Raw genomic sequence first — 22,009 nt, 5'->3', positions numbered from 1 at the left:
GTCAGCTCCTTTTATTTGGGATTTGGTTGCTAGTTTTGTATGTTTGCAAATAGAAAAAAGGACTAGAACAGGAGGGGCTGTGCCTGTCTTTAGGGCTTGGGTCCCAGGAGAGGAACTTTCTTCTCTTCCTAATACCCAGAGCAGTGGGGAGCTGGTCCTCAGCCCCAGGAGCCCAGATGTGGTCTAGACCCTTGTGGCCAGATGGGTGGATTTGGAAAATCAGATCCCAGCTTTGGCTTGCCTTCAATTGAGGGGATTTCAGACTTCGATGTGAAGAGAAAGCACTGTGGTCTGTTTGTGCAGGATCCGCAGAGGGTAGGGAAGGGTCTGGAAGAAGGAGTAGGGTGGAGTGGGAGCTGGGTCACCCCCAAAGTCCTCGGGCCCTGCCAAGGGGGAGAGAGTTGTCAGAGTTGGGGGAGGGCGGGTTTGAAAAGGCTCCCTCCTAGGATTGCCAGGTAAAATATGGTTAAATTTCAATTTCAGATAACAAATAATTTTTTAGTATAAGTATGTTCCAAATATTGCATGGGACATACTTACACTAGAAAAAAAATTTTGTTATTTATCCGTAATTCACATGTAACTGAACACCTCACCCCCCACCCCCATCACCAAATCTGGTTCCCTGGGGTATTCTGATTCCTTATCTCTGCCACTGTCGCCACCACCAGCTACACCCTATGAATCGCAGTGCAAGAAGCAAGCTGACTTGTCCAGGACAGAAGCCATGCCTGATAGCAGGTTGTGAGAGGGTCTTCTCCAGCTCATTTCCTTTGATTCCAAACCTGTTCGTTCCTCATCCCTCTTTGCCTTCTGCCTTTCCCAGGAGTGGCAAGTAGCAAGCCCGGGGAGCCTCTTACAAAGTCAGAGAGGCGGTATTGTTTGCAGTGCCCAAGGCCCCGCTGCTGGAACCTCTTTCAGCCTCCACGAGCAGGCGCTGCACCGTAGCTTCACCCTGGGCCAAATCAAACCTGCAGCCTGCAGGCAGCGAGAGATTGGGTTTCCAAAAGTGCTGGGGTTTTAGAAATACCGCCATCATGGCCGCCAGAGTGGTAAATATTCATAGGCATCTCCCCTGGGTTTCCATGCGGAGACTGGAATTCCAGACATTCCTCTCTAAGCGAGGGTTTCTCCCGGTGTGGTCCTGAGACTACCTGGACCCACACCATCTGCTGGGCTTGTTTTAAAGCAGATGCTGAGGCGAATCCCCGGGCTGAGGTTTGCTGTATTGTTAGTCTCCTTATTACTCTACCTGGTGTGTGTGGTGCACACACACACACGCACAGCTGGGCACATGTTCCTTGTGGTTAGATATGTCCCTCAAGGTCCACGCAAGGAAAACCAACAAACCCTTAATTAGGCCTTGCTGCCCTGCTGACTGATGCCTCCTCTTCATTCACCGCATTAGTGTCTGCACAGAAGCCTTAGCATCTATGAGAACCAGGGCACAGATTTCTGCTCTTTTGGTGAGTGATGTGTGTGTGTGTGTGTGTGTAACAAACATATTTATCTCTTACTTGTTCACTCTCGAGTGAAATTTGCTGAAAACCCTTCCCAATGACCTGGCCCAAGACCCCTGTCTCACACCCCAGCACCCTGTAACTGCTCACCCCGTTTTGTGTTTAGTGAATGAGAGAGGGGAACACGGAGACACACTAAGCTAAGCAAAGCTGTTTGGACCCCTATTGGGTTACTGGGCATCATTTTACCTGGATTTGCACCGTCTGTTGCTATTGGCCTTCTGGCTTCAGTAGGAGTCAGATTACAGCAGGAGAGGCCAGGAGGATTAGGACTGAGATGCTCCAGCGGCCAGTTGATAATTACCTTGGGGGTCATGTCCTGAAATAGACTCTGGCCCCTCTTTCTGGCCTCAGTGAGAGGAAAGGCTGCTTTTTCTCAGTCCGGCTGCCGTTCACATTCTCTCTTTTAGTCCCTCCCACATCTTACTCCCGTTCTTTTTTTTAAAGTCTAATTTACAAGCAGTAGACTTCACCCTTACTGGTATACAGTTCTGTGGGTTTGACAGGGGCGTACAGATGTGTAACCACGACCGCAGTGAAGATAGGGGACAGTTCTGTCGCCCAGAAAGATTTCTTCCTGCTGCCCCTTGCAGTCAGCCTCTCCCTGGTAACCCCTGGTCTGTTTGCAGTACCTATAGTTTTGCCTTTTCCAGAATGCCATGTAAATGCAATCATATGGCCTTTCGAGTGTGGCTCCTTTCACTCAGCATTCTGTATTTGAGACTCATCCACGTTGTTGTGTGTTATCACTAGATCGCTCCATTTTAGAGATGAATCATACTCCGTAAACATTCCGGCACAGATTTTAGGGTGAACATAACTTCTCATTTCATTTGGGCAAATATCTAGGATTGAGGTTGCTGGTCATAGGGTAAGTATGTGTTTAACTTTATGAGAGATTGCCAAACTGTTTTCTTAAGTGGCTCTACCATTTTTTATTTCTCATAGCAAGGTGTGAGAGTTCTAGGTGGTCCACCTTCCTACCAGTATCCGTGTTGGCAGTTCTTTTTTCTTTTCATTTTGTCATTTTATTTTAGCCGCTCTAATAGTGCTGAGTAGTATCTCATTGTTTTTAAAAATTTGCATTTCCGTAATGGCTAATGATTTTCAGCATCTTTCTATGTGCTTATTCGTCATCTTTACATCTTTGATGATTATCTATTCAGATCTTTTGCTCTTTTATTTTTTATTTTTTAAATAAGATTTTATTTATTCATTTGAGAGAGAGAGAGAGAGGCAGAGACAGCACAAGCAGGGGGAGAGGCAGAGGCAGAGGGAAAGGGAGAAGCAGGCTCCCTGCTGAGCAGGGAGCCTGATGTGGGGCTCGATTCCAGGACCCTGGGATCATGACCTGAGCTGAAGGCGGATGCTTAACCATCTGAGCCACCCAGGCACCCCTCTTTTGCTCTTTTAAAAAGTGGGTTGTTTTCTTATTGTTGACCTTTGAGAGTTCTTTATGAATTCTGGGTACAAGTCTTTTTATCAGATATGTGATTTACAAATAATTTTTCCCATTCTGTGGCTTGTCTTTTTGTTATCTTAACAGTGTCTTTGGAAGACAAATGTTCTTATTTTTGATGATGTCTAATTTATCACTTTATCATTTCTTTTTTTTAAATAAAGATTTTATTTATTTATTTGACAGAGAGACACAGCGAGAGAGGGAACACAAGCAGGGGGAGTGGGAGAGGGAGAAGCAGGCTTCCAGCTGAGCAGGGAGCCTGATGCGGGGCTCCATCCCAGGACCCTGGGATCACGACCTGAGCCGAAGGCAGACACTTAACGACTGAGCCACCCAGGCACCCCTTAATTTATCATTTCTTGGATCATAATTTTGCTGATGTATATGAGAAATCTCTGTGTAACCCAAAGTCCTATGTTTTCCTATGAAAGTTTAATAGTTTCAGGTTTTGCATTTGGGCCTGTGAACCATTTTGAGTAAATTTTTATGTATTTTGTGAGGTTTGAGCTAGTCATATGCATAGCCAAATTTTCTGGCACCATTTGTTGAAAAGATTCTCCTTTCTTTAGTTGCCATTATGTATTTGCAAAAAAATAAAAGTATGATCTATGATTTGTAGATATTTTCTCCCATTGATGGTTTTCTTTTTACTTTCTTGGTGTCTTTCAAAGAGCAAAAGTTTTTAATTTTGGTGAAGTGTAATTTATCTTTTTTTTTTTTTTTTTGCATTTGTGCTTTTGGTGTCACAACTAAGAAATCATTGCTTAATCCCAGGTCATGAAGATTTACTTTTATGTTTTCTTCTGAGTTTTATTGCTATAGCTCTTACATTGAGGTCTCTGATCCACTTTGAGTTAATTTTATATATGGTGTGAGGTAGGGGATCCAACTTCACTATTTTACTTGTAGGTATAAAGTTATCCTAGCATCATTTGCTGAAAAGAATATTCTTTCTCCATTCAATTGTCTTGGTACCATTGTCAGGTATCAACTAACCATAAATGGAAGGGTTTATTTCTGGACTCTCAACTTTATTCCATTAATCTGTATTTCTATCCTTATGCTAGCACTGCACTGTCTTAATTCCTGTAGCTTAATAGTAAGTCTTGAAATTGAGTAGTAGGAGTCTTCCAACTGGTTCATCTTTTTCAAAATAATTTTGGCTATTCTAGTTATTTTGCTTTTTCATATAAATCATAGACTCAGCTTGTTAATATCTTTTTAAAAATCCTGCTTGGGGACACCTGGGTGGCTCAGTCATTAAGCATCTGCCTTCAGCTCAGGTCATGATCCCAGGGTCCTGGGATCGAGTCCCACATTGGGCTCCCTGCTCAGCGGGAAGCCTGCTTCTCCCTCTCCCACTCCCCCTGCTTGTGTTCCTGCTCTCGCTGTCTCTCTCTCTGTCAAATAAATAAATAAAATCTTTAAAAAAAAATCCTGCTTGGATTTTGATTATGATTGTGTTGCATCTCTACATCAGTTTGGAGAGAATTGACATCTGAACAATATTGAGTTTTCCAAATATATGAATATGGTATATCCATTTATTCGGGTCTTTTTTTTTTTTTTTCTTTCATCAGTGTTTTATAGTATTCAGTGAACAGGTTTGTGTGTTTTTTGTTAGGTTTATACACAAATATTTCATAACTTTGGTGATATTTAAATGGTACTTCAAAAATTTCATGTCAGATTATTTATTGCTTACATATAGAAATACAGTTGCTTTTTATATATTGAACTAGTATCCTGTGATCTTGTATTCTCGTATTTTTAAACTTGCTTATTAATTCTGGTAGCTGTTTTGTAGAATTTGGGGGGATTTTCTGCACGTCACCTGCATGCAGGTGACAAAAAGACAGTTTTATTTTTTCCTTTCCAATCTGTATGCCTTTTATTTCTTTTTCTTGTCTTATTGCATAGTCTAGAACCTCCAGTACCATGCTGAATAAAAGTGAGGAAGGGGTCGACCTTACTTTGTTCCTGGTCTTAACAGAAACATTTAGTCTTTCTCTATTAAGTATGATGTTAGCTGTAGGTTTTTGTATATGCCATTGATCAGTTTGAGGAGTGTCTCTTCCATTCCTAATTTGTTGAGTTTTTCTTTTTTAATCTTGCCTTGATGTTGAATTTTTTCATACACTTTTTCAGTAACTATTGAAATAACCATATGGTTTTTCTATTCAGTCTGTTAATATGGTGAATTACATTGATTTTTCAAAGTTGAACCAGCCTTCCATTCCTGGGATAAACCCCATTTGGCCATGTTGCATTATCATGATATGTTATCCTATCTGAGGGTAGCTCGTCATCTTTTCCTTCCCAGTTTTTCCTGTTTTTAGTCATCTGGCACCTTCCTCTCTTTTCAAAATATATCCCCTAACTAGAACATTTTCCAGCATTCCCTGAAGATTGCTCCTTCAGCCTTCACCTCCTCATCTCATTCTCTCTCCTTACCTATCTCTCAGTGGGCCCCAGTGGCTTCCTGGAGGCTTGTGGCATTGGTCACTCGCATTGGTTACTACTGTAGGCCACAGTCTATTTCTTTCTGAACCTTATCCCCCTGGTCTTTGAGGCTCTTCCTTCTGAGTCAGCTCTGCCTTGCCTGGCCCCGGCCTCATGTAGGTCTTTGGGCTTCTGTGGCAGCCTCCTGACCTGTCTCCTACTCCCTATGCTACTCCTGCCCCTGATGAGTCTTCCTGAAGCTGTGTGCTCATCCTGCTGTTCTTTCCTTCAGTAGTCCTTCATGCTCCTATTGTGTAAGGATTGTGCCAGGCCTCCTCAACCTGACATTCAAATGCCCCTTCAGTCTGGCTCTGGTCTGCCTTTGCAGCTCTATCTTCTCTGTGGACTTCCCCTCAGGATCATAGAGCCTGAGTTATTTATTCGGGGACCCCGAGTACCTCACAAACCTGAGCGTCATGGATACTCTTTCCAGGTATACCCTTTCCCATGCCTGCCAGACTTGCCAACTATGCCCCCAGCCCAGGGCCAGTGTGCCATGGCCTGCCCAGGAGTTCTTCTCTTGCCTCCCCATGATTTCCTCCTCTCTCTCTTGGTTGGCGTGAGGCTGTTTCTGCTTCGTATTGCTGGTTCTCTGTCGGTCTTGACCACTTATCTCTTCACCTGGATTGCAAGCTTGGTACAGCAGGGGCTTTCTTTCCTTATGATGAGTAGGTTGTGTTTTTCTCTGCCATGTTTTTACATGAAATGACAATTCTGAGGTGGATGGGGTTGGAGTCAGGTTTGGGGGAGTTATGAGTCATCATTAGAGTTGGTGGAGCTGGTAATCTGAGTTTGCCCCTTCCCTGGAGGCACATCCAGGAAGCATCTGGAAGGTATCCTGGAGGTGCTTGAGGGGAGCTCACGGTGTCCTTTGGCCAGGAAACCAGAATTTATTGTGCACCCAAGGAGAGAGCAGGACTTTGGGATGGGAAAGACAGTCTCTTTCTGTTCATGGATTGGGACAGTCACGGTATAGGATATCTCCGGGGAAGCATGGCACCACATCCAGCATGGGGCCCACGTGACCTCCAGGCCTAGGCTGGCTGAGGACCCTGGGTGGAGGTCATACTAGGGTGGGGGAAGGCCTTCAGGTGGAACGCAGACCTGAATGCAGAGTCTCTAGGTTCCAGAGACAAAGAGGCCCCTGGAAGAAGAGTGTGTGGGGCTGTCTGCCAGGTCACTGCCAGGTGCTGAAGTCTCAGAAGGCTTCAGGAGCTACAGCAGAAGGTGCCGGGGGTCAATCGGGGTTCCCTTCTGTCTTTGAGACTAAGAACTAAGTTTTGGGAGGGAGTGATGGAGTCCTAGAAGCCTGTACATCTTTGCGTGTCTTCTGTTCTGTGTGGCCTGAGGCAAGGGCAGGACTAGTGTCAGTTTACCCAGATATCCCAGGAGCTGCACCTGCCAAGAAAAGGTTGGTCTCAACAGCTCCTTGGCCAGGATATGAGATGTGCCGTGTAAACTTGCTTTTGTGGGGTGTGTAGTGTTGTGTTCTGTTTTCCCTTAGCTTTTCAGTAAATACTCATTTCCAAAGAATTCCAGCCTTCTCTCTGCGCCCTGAGAGACAGTAGTATTTTTCCACACACACATCTCTGTCGGCACGGAGAAGGGCGTGAGTGCGGAGCAGAGGGCGACAGTGACTACTCACCAGCTGGTATGCCGGACTTGTCAGGGGGCTTCGGTGCTGGTGCAGAGAAGGATTGGAAGTCCAGGAAGAGGAGCGGGGACCCGCTGTTGACACTGACCCCTGCTGGCCAGGGACCTTATCCTTCTCTCAGTCCTCAGGGGACTCAGCACAATGCTGGCTATCTCATGGGTAGCCAGCAACTGCTTGCTTCTTTGCAGTTGATCCTGGGGAATAATAAGCTAATATAAAAATAATCATCTCAGGCTTCTCTGCAAAAGGGCAGCCCTTAGTCCTATGCTGGACTCTATCACACTTTCAAAAAATGAAATCCTGTGACCCTTATGGAACCTTCCTTGCCATGCCCCTGCCATCCCCAACATGTACACAGCTCCCTCACAGCCTCACCAGTATGCCGGATCTTTTCATCTCTGGGGCCATGGGCATGCACAGTATGATTATTCAGAGACTCAGTTCCGTAGGGCCACAACCTGTCATAGACCTGCCAAGCTCTGGGCTTCAAGGACATCCGAGAGACTGACCTATTATGCTTGGCTACTCCCTGTGGCCAGCCAGGGGCGGGTGTCCTTGGCATTGGTTTGCTTGCAGGTGGGTGTATGTGTGTTAACCCGGGGGCCGGGGGCTCCAGGGGCCAGGGTTCGGGCTCCAGTGACTGGTGCCCACTCTGGGCCTGAGCTCCGTGTCTTCATCTGTCCCTCTGCAGCTTGTCTCCAATGTCCTCATTTTCTCCTGCACCAACATCGTGGGTGTCTGCACCCACTACCCAGCTGAGGTCTCCCAGAGACAGGCCTTCCAGGAGACCCGGGAGTGCATCCAGGCACGACTCCACTCACAACGGGAGAACCAGCAACAGGTGAGTGAGGCCCTCCTGCCCTTGCATGGCTACAGGGAGCAGAGGCTCCAGACTAGCCTCAGCCCAGCTACCTGCCACCCCACCAACTGTGCCCCTTGTAGCTGCCCAGCCCCACCTCCCTGGGCAGGGACCCAGCCAGAAGGGAGTGTTTTCCCTGGAGGGAGCCTGGCATTTCTGGCTCTGTGGGAATGCTCTCTGGAGACTTTGGAGAAAGTTCTACCCCAGCGCTTGCCTCCTGCCTCCTCAGTGTTCGCCTGTGGGCTGCAAACAAGCCACACAACCCAAACCCTGGGCTGATGAGTTGGAATGGCGAGAGCTTCAGCATTCCCATCTGGGATTAAGGTGCTCCCCAGGAGAGAGGAGAAGAGGTAGAGCTGTCGGCCCCTGGGACACCCCCACTAGGCACTTTCCCTGTGCCGAGTTCTGGGGTTTGGTTGGTTCAGAGAAAGGCTGATGGTCCTGTCTCACCCTAAACCTCACTCTCAGAGAACGTTTGGGCAGGGAAGTAAGCCATTCACAGGGGCCACAGACTTGGAGTGTTTCTCGTAGGGAGCGCTGGGGCAGAGGGAGCTGCCCCCGTGTGCTCTCATGGGTGGGGGCAGGGAAAGGACGGAGGGCTGTGTCAGGGTTCCCTCCCTGGCTGCCCGGCATCCTGTTTGGGGTTCAGGACCATTGTGCCCTTTCCTGTGTGTGAACCAGATGAGGTCTGGGGCCTCTGGCACAGGCTGGAGCTGAATAGCTCACAGATAGGAGCCCCAGAGATGGGGCTGTGTGACCCCAGGGGAGAGTGTGGACAGGTCAGCAGGGTGACAGGGCCCCTACTCAACTTGGACTAGGTGTGGCTCTTAGAGATGAAGTTACTCCAAAGCAGGTTCTCCTCTCATGTTCACGCCTACCCAACAAACATGAGTGGAGTCCTGCTGCCTTTGAGCTTGGGGACAAGGAAGACAAAGGCCTAGCCAGCGCTAGTCCCCTGCACCCTCCTCGCTTGCCCAGACTGCATGCTGTGGACACCCCAAGTGCACAGCAGTCTGACCACACGTGAGAGGGTCTCTGACTCCATCTGGATGCCTCCTGAGGAGTTACATGACATGGGCTGCCATGTCGGGATGGCTGAGCAAGGGGGTGAGGCTCTGCAGTGTCTCCAGCACCGCACACCCCCTCCCAGCCCAGTCGCCGCCTGGCCTATCCCTGCTTCCTGCCCAGCCCTGCTGCTGTGGCCCTTGTGTCTGGCCAGGTCCCCAGCTCATGCTGTCCAGTCAGAGGCCTGGCTTGCCCTAGGCATTCTGTTGGCCCTGTCTGAACTCCTGGTCTCACTCTTGAGCGAACCCCATTCTCAGCGGTGTCCCCTAGTCTTCCCACTGTCTTTCTGACAAGGTTGGCGCCCTTCTGCACCCTACTCTAAGCCCCTCTGTGCCTCAGGAGCCCCCTCTCTCGTCCCAGTTCAGGCCCTGGCATCTCTCGCCTGAGATTGGGATACCGTCCTTCCCTTTTTGTGTCAGGGAGTATCCCCTGTCACTCGGGGGCCTTGTTCCTTCTCCAGTAAAATGCGTATTTTACAGCTCATTACAGTTTACTTGCACTGGCCTGGACAGGCTGGACATTCCAGCAAACCCACAGGGATTTCGGGGAGAAAATCCATTTGCTTTACCATGTTCTGAGCCAAGATAGCAGGGAGGGGAGGCGTGCTTCCTGGGGAAAGGCTCCCAGTAGCTCTTGGGCCTCCCCTGCCCTCTGCAGAAGGTGCTGCTTTTGGGTCCTTGGGGGGGCACTCCGAGGTGCCCCCTGATGGTGGGACTCAGAACTGTTCTCCAGCCATCCGCACCCACACTTCTGACCCTCAGCCCCAGAAGTGGTTATAAATATGGGAAGGTCTCTCATGGATATAACCGTGTATAGCGCACTTTGCCCCAGCTGTGCTGTATTTCCACAGAATTGTATTTTAGTTTGTGTTTCTGTCACCAAGAACTGCTTACTGAGAATTCAGTAAATAGCCATTGAAGGCCATGTCCACAGATGCTCAGGGAGACCGAGCTAACCCATGGAGAGCACTGTCAGTGGATTAGCAGTGTTTTCCAGGCCCGAGGCTGTCAGCTGGGGAGCTGAACATGACACAGTTCCGTCCTCGGGGGTCTCACTGCACGCACTACAGGGAGACCCTGTTAACAGACCATGACACGACGAGTGATCAAGGACTCAGAAGGAAGGCCCTGAGTGGTGAGGGGATGCCACTGCCAGAGCCAGGACCCTACCCCCCGGGAAGGGGGGAGCCCTGAAGGAGGGTTCCGGCAGTATGTGAGGATGGGGCTTCTAGCTGGGGAGCTTGTGTGCGAAGGCAAAGAAACACTGCCAGGAGCTTGGGAAGTGTCCCACGGTTCACTGTATCTGGAACAGAGCTCAGGGCATGCTGGGCACAGGGAGGGGTAGCGGGGAGCCAGATTGTGGAAATCTTGAGGCCAGGCTGGGCTTGTGGGCTGGTTCTGGAAGCTTCGGGAAGCATAGGAGGGTTTTAGCAGGGCAGCGATGGGGTCAGGTGTATGTTTTAGAAAGGTCACTCACTGGCTTGCTGTGTGGAAGGTTGATCAGAGACAGCAGGCTGGGACACAGGGGCTTCAGAAGGATAAGGATGGCAGCCAGGCCCGGGTTGGCAGGAGCAGGCCAGGGATGGGAAGGGGGCGGGTAGAATGGGGTTGTAGTGGAAAATAAAGAGGCGTGGGCTCACTGGGTCCAGAAGAATGCACATTTGTTGTGGCTGGTGGAACCCAGGGAAGCTTTGGCGGCCTTTGAGCCGGGGTGTATCATGACAAAGGCAATGTACTGGAGAGATTGGGGCCATACAGGGAGCCAGGAGGGCTGAGGAGGGGTTGTCTGGCTGGGACGGCATGGCCAGAATCCCACAGTCGGGTGAGAACTTTGTCCAGGCAGCGGAGGTGGACATGGAACAGGAAGGACGAGAGTCCGCATCCGCAGAACTTGGTCAGAGCTGGACAGGGCCTGGGGCCGAGGGGACAGGGATGAATCTCAGAGGGGAGGTTCCGAAGAGTAAAAGCAGTTACAAGGGCGGGGTGTTGACCTTGGACCAGGAGAATGGGGGTGACATGGGCCAAAGCAGGGAACTTGAAGAGCCACTGGGGAATGGAAACCTGGGAAGGTGAGCATGTTTTGGGGTGTGGTGTCAAGGCAGTAGTGGCCAGTCATCCCGGGGGCAGCTGGAGACTCGGGAGCCTGGACAAGGGCTAAGGAGTAGGAGGTGATGGGCAGAGGTGCTGGTGGGAACCACGCTCATAGGGGCGAGAGTGAGCAGAAAGAGGAGAGAGGTGGGGATGTGCTGTGTGGCGCGCAGGAGGAGGGAGAGAACCCAGAAAGATGCAGGAGCAGGGTCTTACGGCCGCATGGGTGATGGCCCAGCATCTAGTGGGCGAGTGAAGGGAGAATGAGGAGGGCTGGGCCAGCCAGGTGAAGCCACCCCAGGTGGGAGAAGTCCGTGAGCCAGCCTGGCAGAGCGCCTGGTGTGGGTAGTGGGCTGTCAGGGCACAGGGCAAGGTTGCCCATTCCTGACGCAGCTGGACCTCTTGCAGCAGGCCGGCCCGGGGGAAGAAGGCGGAAGGGAGGCAAAGTCGGGGCCCTCCCCTCCACAGCGCAGCCCTGGCGCCTCTCCTTGCTTCTCTCCCACCTCCTCTTCAACAGGTCTTCGCTTCTCTCGGGTTCTCAGAGTCCGTGTGCTTTCCCTTTCTCCGGGCTCCTGTCCCCTACGTGGAAATGGAGCACCCCCAACCTCATCCTTCTGGTCCCCATGAAGCCCTCCCTGACCACACCATTCTCCCCAGCCGAGGTCAGGCACCCCTGTGCCGTGCCCTGTCGTACCCCGTACCCCTACGAGACTGGGAGCTTTGTGAAGGAGAAACCTTGCCTGTCCCACAGTTGTAACTCGGGGCCCCCAGTATGATGCCCAGAACATGGTAGGTGCTCAGTACATATTTGGTGACTAATCGAGTGAATCTCATGTAATGCTCTCAACAGCTCCATTGCTATTTAAAGAGGAGGATGCTGAGGCTCAGAGAGGTTCAGTCATTTGCCCGCGGTCACACATGGTCTCAGGTGACATCCAGGATTCCAGGGGGCTCAGTACTATAGGTTCACCAGGTGTGCTCTTCCCCAAGTATGTGCACAGACAACCCGGGCGGTCTCCCAGGAAGAAGGGTTCAAGTAGCCCTGGGGGCATGATGCTAGCCCCACCCTCACATAAGTGTTAGCTCCTCGAATTTCAAGCCAGCCTGTGGGGTTCCCCAGGGCCCTGTAGGTGGGGAGCCCAGGCGCGGAGGAGTCGGCCTGGGGAGGGAAGGGGGACCGCCAGGCAGGTGGAGGGAGCTGTGATGAAAGTGTGTGCTTCCCTCCCCAGGAGCGGCTCCTGCTGTCTGTCCTCCCCCGTCATGTTGCCATGGAGATGAAAGCAGACATCAATGCCAAGCAGGAGGATATGATGTTCCATAAGATTTACATCCAGAAACATGACAACGTGAGGTAGGAGTGAGGCTGGGGGGCGACGGCAGGGTGGGAGGGAGGACTGATCCCCCAGGGAGACGACAATCCCCCCCCCCTTGCTCCCTCCCAAGGGAGCACAGCCTGACAGGGTGGCCTGTGGCTTTGGGGTGGGTGTTGTCTGGGGCACCCCGGCTGCCTGGCACCCTCGAGGTTGGTGAAGTGAATTATTATCGAGGGATGGGAGGGGAGGCCCCAGGGAAAAGCTAGAGAAGGAAGGAGGAGAAAGGAGAAAGCAATAGCACCAGCTGTCGGGGAAACTCCTAGCCTAGCAAGGGAGACAGAAAGCAGACTGGGGACCCACATGTCGCTATCATCGTCTCAATCTTCGTCATCATCTAGCAGCTTCCATGCCTTCTAAGCCAGTGTGTGCTAGGCACTGCACTAGGCATTACCTACCTTGTTGTCAGTCCTCCTGACCACCCTGCAAGGGGGGCACCCTTATCAGCATCCCTTGTTTAGAGATGGAGCTCAGAATGGCTAAGACCCTCGCCCAGGGTTACTCAGCCGGGAGCGGTAAAGCTGGGGTGCATCCTGGTCGGCCTGCCCCAAAGCCCATTCCCCTTCTACTGCACAGTTGCCATTTCTCTAGACAGAAGCTGCTGACAGCAGGGATGTGCGAACAGATGTCGCCTAATAGAGCGCAAAATCTGCTTCGGAGCTCCATGGGGACGTGGAGCGAGGTAGAGGCCTTCATCCAGCACGGCTCCCGGAGAGCTCACTAATCCTCCCACATGCCCCGAAAGGGAGCTGCTGTGTGTGCCTTCGGGAGAATGACTTTCTCCCCGGGCACCCACGAATCTTCTGAGGCCGGTGGAGAGGGAACCCTTTGGAGGCTTGGGCTGAATTTTCATAAAGGGATTAAGTGGAATGATATAAATTATGGTGCATGCACGTACACACACACACTAATATACATCCACTCAAGGCAAGGCTGATGGCCATGGGGGTGGGGAGGGAGGGCACTGTGTTTTCTCGTAGGAACCGTCAGAATTTAGGCAGAATTGCCCAGTCCCCAAGTGTGCCCCGGAATCCAAGACTGTTGGTTCTGCCCGTGTGTCCTGTCCAAAATAGACTCTAAGCCTTTGGGAGGAAAAGGTTACCTGAACAACACTTTTGTCCTCAGTTTTTGGGGTACCCCAATCCCCCTGAAGCCCACGCATGCTCCACTGTCAGGCAGGGAGAGTGTCGCCAGCGGCGGGAAGAAGGCTGCTGCCGGCTGAGCCCCCGTGCCTGCTCAGGAGCCGAGCCGAGCTCAGAGAGGGAAGCAGGGCCCGGGACTGGGTAGCTCGCACTGACGTGTTGGTTCCCAAATTCTCACACCCGTCTCTGCCCCGACGAGGTGGAATAATTGCTCACAACAATAGTTATGCTCATATAGTGCCTTCTTTGACCCACCGCTATTCTGAATACTTTCATAAGTTCACTGAGTCTTCAGAATACATGTAAGAGGTCGATAGTACTATTATCTCCATTTTACAGGAAACTGAGGCACAGAGATTAATTTGTCTAAGATCCTAGAGCTGGTTAAGTGGGACAGCTGCCCTCAGAAAGCTTTTTCATAGCAGAGTTGTTACCTAGTCTCACTAGCCGTTTTTTATATGCCCAGGAGAAAGAAGTGTATATGAGGAATTGTGGGAAGGAGTCTCAGGAAGCCCCCAAGCCAAGGGGAGACTCTGAAGAGAGGGAGGAGAGAGGTTTGGCTTCTAGAGAGAAAGAGAGAGAGACAGACACTGTGGACCCACCAGGGCCTTTCCTGTCTGATAGCCACCCCTGAAATCTGGGGGACTCTAGGACACACAAAGAAATAGCCTTCTCTGTTAGAACACATCCCAGAGGCCCAAAGCTCAGGTGGGAGCCAAGTGGTTCCAACACATATGAACCCCTAAGCTCCCCCTTTCTGGGATTTTCTCTCTCGGTCCTGTCTTCACTGCCTCACCGGCCCTGGCGTTGTTCCAAACACAACGTGGGCAAAATGTGCTTTCCTTGATTGTTCTCAGCTCAGCAGAGCTTATGGTGGACTCCACTAAAGTATGAAGTCGAATACAAAGGGGAGGCAGAAAATTCACAGCTCAGAAACAGCTTGGCACGCAAGGCATAGGTTCTCAGCCTGGCTGGGCTAACACATCTGGCCATCTCTGCATCTTTGCCCAGCGCCTCTCACCCCTCCGTCTCCTGCCCCTCCATTGCTTTGGGCCCTCAGCCCTCCAGCAAGGGAGTTTGATCAGAGGGGCTGACTCAGGCCTCTTCGGCTACCACAAGGAGTGACCCGCTCTTGGGCTGATGTCCCCTCACCCTTCCACTCCCACAGAGGCTGTGACTTTGGGTAACTAAAAGAACAGTACCCTAATCACAGAGTGGCCCGAGTGTGCACGTGGCAAGAACTAGACTCCCAGCCACAATGGGGGTATTTCTGTTTTCGGATGTGCTAAGATCAATGGCAGCTGATAAAAGGAGAGAAAAATCAAGATGTTACCCTTTTCATAGAGACAGACATAATTCTGACTCTGAAATCACCAGGCTGGTGGTGGCTGGCACACATCAGAGGCCAGCCACAAGCAATCATATGCAAATAGCCCACGGGGGCCCGGTCCCTGTTCTGTTAGCAGCCCTGGCTGCAGATCTTGATGGAAACACATTGCAGGCTTAGTCTCTGGAACTTATGAAAGTATTCACCTTTGACTTGGGTGACTGAGTAGTAGGTGGAGGGATGACATCACAGTGTAGAGATGCACTCTGGGGCCGGGCTCGTGGTGCAGTGATTAGGCCTGGGGCCCGGGGTTAGGCAGCCCCCCGTGTCAGCCGGGCTCTGCTGTCCCCTGGCCATGTGAGCAGGGCGAGTGATAGGCCTTGATACTCTGAACTCAGTCCTCTCCCGTACTTAGCAGAGTTGCAAAGAGAGGATGAAAATGTGTGAGGGAAGCGCTTAGCATGGTGTCTGGCACTGGCCACGTGTTCCGTAACTGGGAGCAGTGATTATCGTTGTTACTGCTATTATTGTGATGATTATCACACTCCTATCAACAAAGCAAGGCCTGGGGATTCTCTAGCTGGAGAGTGGAAGGGTGATGAGTCACGTTTGTCAGTTCTCTGCGGAGTTATAATATTTAGAGAGGGTGATGACATGCCGCTCTCTAGCCCCCTCCGAGATCAAGGCCACAAGAAAAATAAATCAACCCTGTGGTGTGACAGACTGGGCCTGGATCTGCAGAAGGGGAAGAGACTAATGGGTGGGGAGAGTTTGGCCGGGGCAGGGAGGGGTGACAGCGGAACCCCACTGCTTTCTGTGGCCTCACCTTCTCCTGGCCCCCAACAGAAGAGTTGCCCCCTGGGACCCGCCAGGAGCCTGTCGGATGCTGTGGGGCTGAGCCACTGCTGGCAAGGCGTTGAGGTGGGCCAGAGGCCCAGGAACCCTTGGAGACCCCCCTGGGGCCCCCAGCCTCTCCTGTCTGACACCCAGTGACAGCTGGAGATGTTTTAGCCCTTCTGGTGGGATGGGTTAGCTGGGGCCTGGGGCCCATGGCTGGGGGTCCGGCCTGTGGCTTGAGGGCCCTCCTCCCTGTCCTCTCCCCCCAGATACCTGCCTCTCCTGCAGCCGGCAGTGTGAGGGCCAGAGCAGGGCTGTGCTGTCCCCATTCCGGGAACAAAGGCCTCCAGCACATGCCAGCAGAGGCAGCTCTGCCTGGGAGGAGGGACATTGAGGCTGGAGGAAGGCGGCAGACCTAGAGGCACATAGCATATCCCCGTGGGTACAGTAAACATACAGATGATGCCAGAACCCAGCTGCCACCAGGTGACCCTTGCCAAGACGTCACCCTTGCGGAGTAAGATGAGTGTCTGTGTTGAGCAGCCTGGGTCACACCCCTCTCTGCCCCTTACTAGCTGTGGGAACTCGGGCAAGTCACCTAACCTGAGCCTCAGGTTCCTCATCTATAACATGGGAATAGTGATGTCCCCTGGCTCATCCTTTCAGTGGATGTTTTTCTCTCCTTCCACTGGTGGGGCACTTAGCTAGAGAGGCAAGGATTGCAATGGGAATTAAGAGGGACACTGTCTCTGATATTGGGAAGCTCACTTTCTGTACAGGAAGACCTACAGTAAACCGTGGATCAATTAGTAAGTTGGGAATGTATCACATGAGGAATGGGGGTAGGACTTTGCATTTTTAGGGGTATCTTTGGATGTTACAAAACTTACCACTCAGTTATTCTGTTATGATAAAAGCCACACAGGAACAGAGCCCGTAAGAGGGGCCCTAGGACTCACTCCTTGCAGGGGTGCTGGGAGGGTAGATGAGGTAGAGTATGGAAGGCCCCTGCCAGACCCCCCACCCAAGAGGTAGCTGCAGACTCTTTGCCCTCTGGAGGTGGAGCAGAGTACGAGGTAAGAGTCAAGGTCAGGTAACCAATACCCCAAAGGTTTCAGGGGGCAGGGGACATCTGAGCCTGAGAGGGTACTGAAGGATACACCACTGTCATATGGGTCCATACTGAGTGAGACAGCTCGATGCCTGAATGACCTGTCCTCACGCTAGAGCCCTTAGCTTTTAAAGGTTGTAGATGGTGGGGAGGGCCAGAGAGCCAACTCCTCCAGGGAGTTGGTGCTGGTCCTCACCTGGCCTCCTCTGTTTGGACCCTGGGAGGGGTTCATGATAGAGTGCGGGGGGTCTTGGCTCATTGGCTCAAATCACAGCCTCGTTCTCAGGGGTCTGGCCGAAGAGCTGCTAATCCAGGGGTGGAAATGAGGTAACAGCCATCCCTGCACAGTGGGGGTCTGGAGGGGTCTGGGGAGGGTTCCCTCTCCTCCTTCCTTCCCTCTCCTTTCCCTTCTCTCCCCGACCTCTCCCGAACCTCCCCCTTTTAAGGTTATCATCTCCTCTCCCGTCTCCGTCAAGGACTTGGCTGTGTTCCCCAGGTCGTTCTGGTGTCTGGCTCAGCTGAGGCATGGCTATGAATTATAATGGCCTCGCGACAGCGTCCTCGATGTTCAGATACCTGTGGGTGGATTGTGCACCCTGTGGGCAGAGAGGAAAAATGTTTACCTCCAGTCGTATTCCCGACAACCGACCACATAAGGGATGGTCCGTAAACCTAGCATTCCTGTCTCCAACCTGATATTAAGAAAAGTATTCTGAGCTCTACGCTATACCAATTATAGGCACAAGTGGCCTTTATATTATTATCTCAGTCATTCCACATTTATTGTGCTGCCACTCTTTGCCAGGTATGACTAGGAGTAGATAGAAAAGATTCCATGCTTGCCCCCTAGGGACTGTCTAGCCCTCAGCAGTGAGGTCGGGCTGGGCCCGGTGCCGTGGGAACCTCATAACCCAGCTGGTCCCCCTGGGGAAGCCACTGGGGTTGGGGCTTTGCTCTTTAATCAACTATCTTACTTGTTGTAAAATATACATAGTATAAAATTGGCCATTTTAACCTCTCATACTATTGTGCAACCACCACCCCCATCCATCTCCAGAACTTTTTCTCATCTTGCAAAACCGAAATTCTGTACCTATTAAACAATAGCTCCCCATTCCTCTCCTCCTCAGGCCCCTGGCGACTGCATTCCATGTTGTGCCTGTGAATTTGACTATTCCAGGTACCTCATGTAAGTGGAATCATGCAGTACTTGTTCTTAAGCCCTCCAGGGCTTATTTCACTCAGCACAATGTACCCAAGGTTCGTCCATGTTGTAGCGTGGGCCGGGATTTCCTTCCTTTTTCAGGCTGAATAGTATTCCGTGGTGTGTGTATGGCACACTTTGTTTATCCATTCACCTGCGGATGGACACTTGGGTGGCCACCACCTTTGGCTGTTGTGAATGATGCTGCTGTGAACATGGGTGTGCAAATTCCTCCTTGAGTCCCTGCTTTCAGTTCTTTCCATAAATGTGTAGAAGTGAAATTGCTACATCGTATGGCATATACTCCTAGTTTTTAATTTTTTAAGGAAGCCCACAGTGTTTTCCATAGCAACTCGCCTTTTTGCCTTTCCACCAACCATGCACGCGGTTTAGTTTCTTCACTTCCTTGCGTGGAGGTGGGTCTTCACAAGAGACCTGAGTTTGTCCTTGGACACCAAATGGGGATCAATGGGGAATGGAGCCAGCAGCCAGCTAGGACTCATTATTTTAGCACTTCGGACTCAAAATTGGGGGCCCTGGAGTAGATGGCAAGAGAGAGAAGTTAGGGTGAAGAGACACTGACCTGTTGAATGTGTCAGGCTATGCCTTTGAAATTCTGATCCTAATAATTCAGAATAAGAAGGATTATCCTGGGTTGGGTAAGTCAGAAAAGACATCACGAAGGCAGAAGGGCTAAAATCAGATCCTAGAAGAATGTAATTAGTTTTCAACCTTTTTTATTCTACAAAGGATGTGTGTTCTTTATAGAAAATTAGGAGCTAACAGGGGCACCTTGGTGGCTCAGTCATTAAGCTTCTGCCTTCAGCTCAGTTCATGATCCCAGAGTCCTGGGATCAAGCCCCGCATCAGGCTCCTTGCTCAGCGGGGAGCCTGCTTCTCCCTCTCCCTCTGCCCTTCCCCCTGCTTGTGTGCTCTCTCCCCCCTGTCCCTCAAATGAATAAATAAAATATTTGAAAAAAAAAGAAAAGAAAATTAGGAGCTAACAATACAGAGAAGACAATAGAAAGCACCATGTACTTATCACTGAGAGGTCACTGACTATTGCTCCGTCTTGGTACTGTCCCATCCCCCCTTCCTGGGCTTCTCCTTTGGGCTGCGTTTCCCCAGCTCTTGCAAGGCTTTGTAAGCATAAAGTCTGTAAGTGTGATGGGAGGTCCGTTGTCTGGGTGGTGGGAGTAGGATTTGGTGGGCAGAAACAAGATCAGGGGATCAGGGGTTGGAATGGGGTCTACAGGAGGCCCCGAGGCTGGCAACAGGGATTCTAGGACATATGTTGACCCTAGACCCGCTGGACCCAATCCTGACAGTCAAGCCGGTCGCAGGGCCCTTCCACTTTCTGAAGGAAGGTAGCCCGTTGCCATGAGAGTGGAGAGGGCATGGCTGTCCAGGGTGGAATCCGTATGTACGTGCAGTCTGTTCAGCATTCTCTCATTGGCCTTCCCCCTTTGCCTCTCCCAGCCTGTCCCTCAGAAGGTTCTCCCACTGCTCCTTGTCCATACGCCCTGCTCTAATTGTTTCACAACCCCCCTTGGAAAATGCCCAGTCATATGGTGTCCTTTGTCAGCCAGATATTGGTATGACCAGCCTGACTGCGCTGTTCACCTAGCACTATGACCCACTGCTTCTCCTTTATCGTTCGAGGGGCCTGAACCCAAGACGCTCCCCAGGTTGTATGGTTTGGAGCAAATGGGGGGCACGCTGCAGGGCGTAGACCCTTCGTCTCTGGCCGGGCTTCCCCAGGCTATGCTGCTGGGCACTTCCTGCCCTGCTTCCCTACCACCTTCAGCTCCTGCTAGGCTCCCTGACACCTTGCCATACTCCCTTCCTGCTCCTGCCCAATGACCTCTGTCTCTCCAGCCGCCCCGCCCCTCCTGGGCCTGCCTCGACAGACGGTTTGCCTCTCAGCATTTCTTGAGTCCCCTCTGTGTGCAGTGCCGAAAAGTGCAGGTCCGAGGAGCAGGTCCTTGGAGCTGTCTTCTGCGCAGGCGCAGACCGTGAGGCGAACTCGGCGTCTTGGGTGTCCCATGTGCCGCTGGATGTGGCTTCTGTTCAGAAGCAGGGTCAGACTCCAGCATCTTCATCGGGTCACCGGACCTGTTGGTACGAGAGGGAGCAACGGCGGGAAAATGCGCTTCCCCAAACATGCGCGTGGAGAAGCTGGGCTGAGCTGGGCAGAGCGCCGAAAGGCCTGTGGCGGTAATTGGGCTGAAATCGGCACCTGCGTGCTCTCGCCTGTGGAGGAGAAGTGGGGGATGGCGGGCGGTTAGGGAGGAGCCGGCCCGGCGTCTGCGCGCCCCCACGAGGGCCCCATCGCGTTGCCAAGATGAGCTCTCACGTGGGAGCTGATGGATGACCGAGGACCTCACTGCATGTCTGGGCCCGGCGTGGTTGGAAAATGGCCTTCAGGATCACCCCAGAGCCGATCAGGAAACCTTGGCCGGGGGAACAGACAGTCTGCAGTTGGGTAAACCTCAAAAACAGAGGAGGTTCCGGAGTGACAGCCGCCGAGCAAAATCCTCCCCTGAGGCAGTATCAGAGGAGTGTAACTTCACCTGTGACAGGAGGTGGGGGGAATGTGGAGGTGGCAGAATTTCCATAAATGTGTAGGAGAGGCTGCAGGGGTTCAGACCCTGTCCAAACCTTGGCTCGAGGTAGCAACCCGCTCTGAGCCCTGCTCTGAGCCACTCCTCTCCAGCTGGCTGGCTGCCCCCGCTCAGCACCGCCTCGTCCGCCAGGAGCTCGTCCTCCCTGACTCCTCAGCAGCTATTGAAAACCCCAGGAGGGGCCACGAGGAGTAGATCCCAGCAGGTTGGAGGGAGGCTCTGGCTTTCTCAGCCACCCGGAGGCCCTTCACACACCAGCGTTGTTTCCCACGCCTGCTGGCATGGACCAGGAAGCTGCTCATGGCCTCTGTAACTGTTCTGCCGTCCCTCCCGTGAACACTGCTGGCCCCACGGGCTCCTGTGTCAGGTGACTTAGCTTGGGACCCCAAGAGGCCTCATGGAGTCGAAGGAAGAGCTGCTGGAGTGACCGGTCTTGCCTCTTGCTTGCTTTGAAAGTATGAATATTCTCTTCCATTCAACAAATACACATTAGGCACTGCTCCTGGGTTGAACTGTGTCCCCCTAAAAGATATGTTGGAGTCCTGACCCCTGGTCCTTGAGAATGTGGAAATAGGGTCTTTGCAGATGGAATCAGGTTAAGACGCAGGAATAGCGTGGGCCCCTAATCCAATATAAGTGGTGCCCTCATAAGAAGAGGAAAATGCTGTATAAAGACCCGGATACACGGGGACCACAGCACGTGAGGTCAGAGGCCGAGATTGGAGTAACACCGCTGCAACGCGGGAATGCCAAGGGTGGAGAGCCACCACCAGCAAGTAGGGAGCGGCCAGGAAGGCTTCTGCCCAGAGTGTCAGAGGCAGGACGGCCCTGCCAACAGCTGGATTTCGGACCTCGAGCCTCCAGGACTGTGAGAGAATACATTTCTGTGGCTCTAAGTCACCCCGTCTGTAGCGCTTTGCTGTGGCAGCCCCGGGAAGCTAATAGAGGTGGCTCCTGTGGGCTGGGGGGGGGGGGGGGGGGGGGGATAGGGCGGAGGGCACGTGGTTGTGACCTGTCCTCGGTCAGTCACCGGGTGGCACATTTTATTGAACAGTTACTCTGTGTGCCAGACATCGTGCTGGTAGCTGGGACGTACGCAGTGAATGGAACAGGCCAAAACCCCTCCCTCAAGGACTTTACTTTCCAGTGGGAAGAGATCAACAGGAGCATAAGGGTAACACAAACAGTATCAGGACTTCAGTGAGGAGTGAAACGTGCGATGGAGAAGAATATGCAGGTAAGGCA

General features: G+C 51.9%; 1 protein-coding gene across 1 annotated transcript in view; it reads left to right on the top strand.

Moving 5' to 3' along the window:
• The window catches only part of ADCY5 (adenylate cyclase 5), a 148,451-nt gene that overhangs the window by 79,851 nt on the left and 46,591 nt on the right, over window positions 1-22,009 (top strand). The window contains exons 3-4 of the mRNA XM_044920387.1: window positions 7,830-7,979; window positions 12,379-12,500. Of these exons, the coding sequence (XP_044776322.1) occupies window positions 7,830-7,979; window positions 12,379-12,500 (272 nt within the window). The remainder of the gene's footprint in view (window positions 1-7,829; window positions 7,980-12,378; window positions 12,501-22,009) is intronic.

This window comes from Neomonachus schauinslandi, chromosome 1 (assembly GCF_002201575.2).
Source record: "Neomonachus schauinslandi chromosome 1, ASM220157v2, whole genome shotgun sequence".
Lineage (NCBI taxonomy): Eukaryota > Metazoa > Chordata > Mammalia > Carnivora > Phocidae > Neomonachus > Neomonachus schauinslandi.
This window is presented reverse-complemented; position numbering and strand designations above follow the sequence as displayed.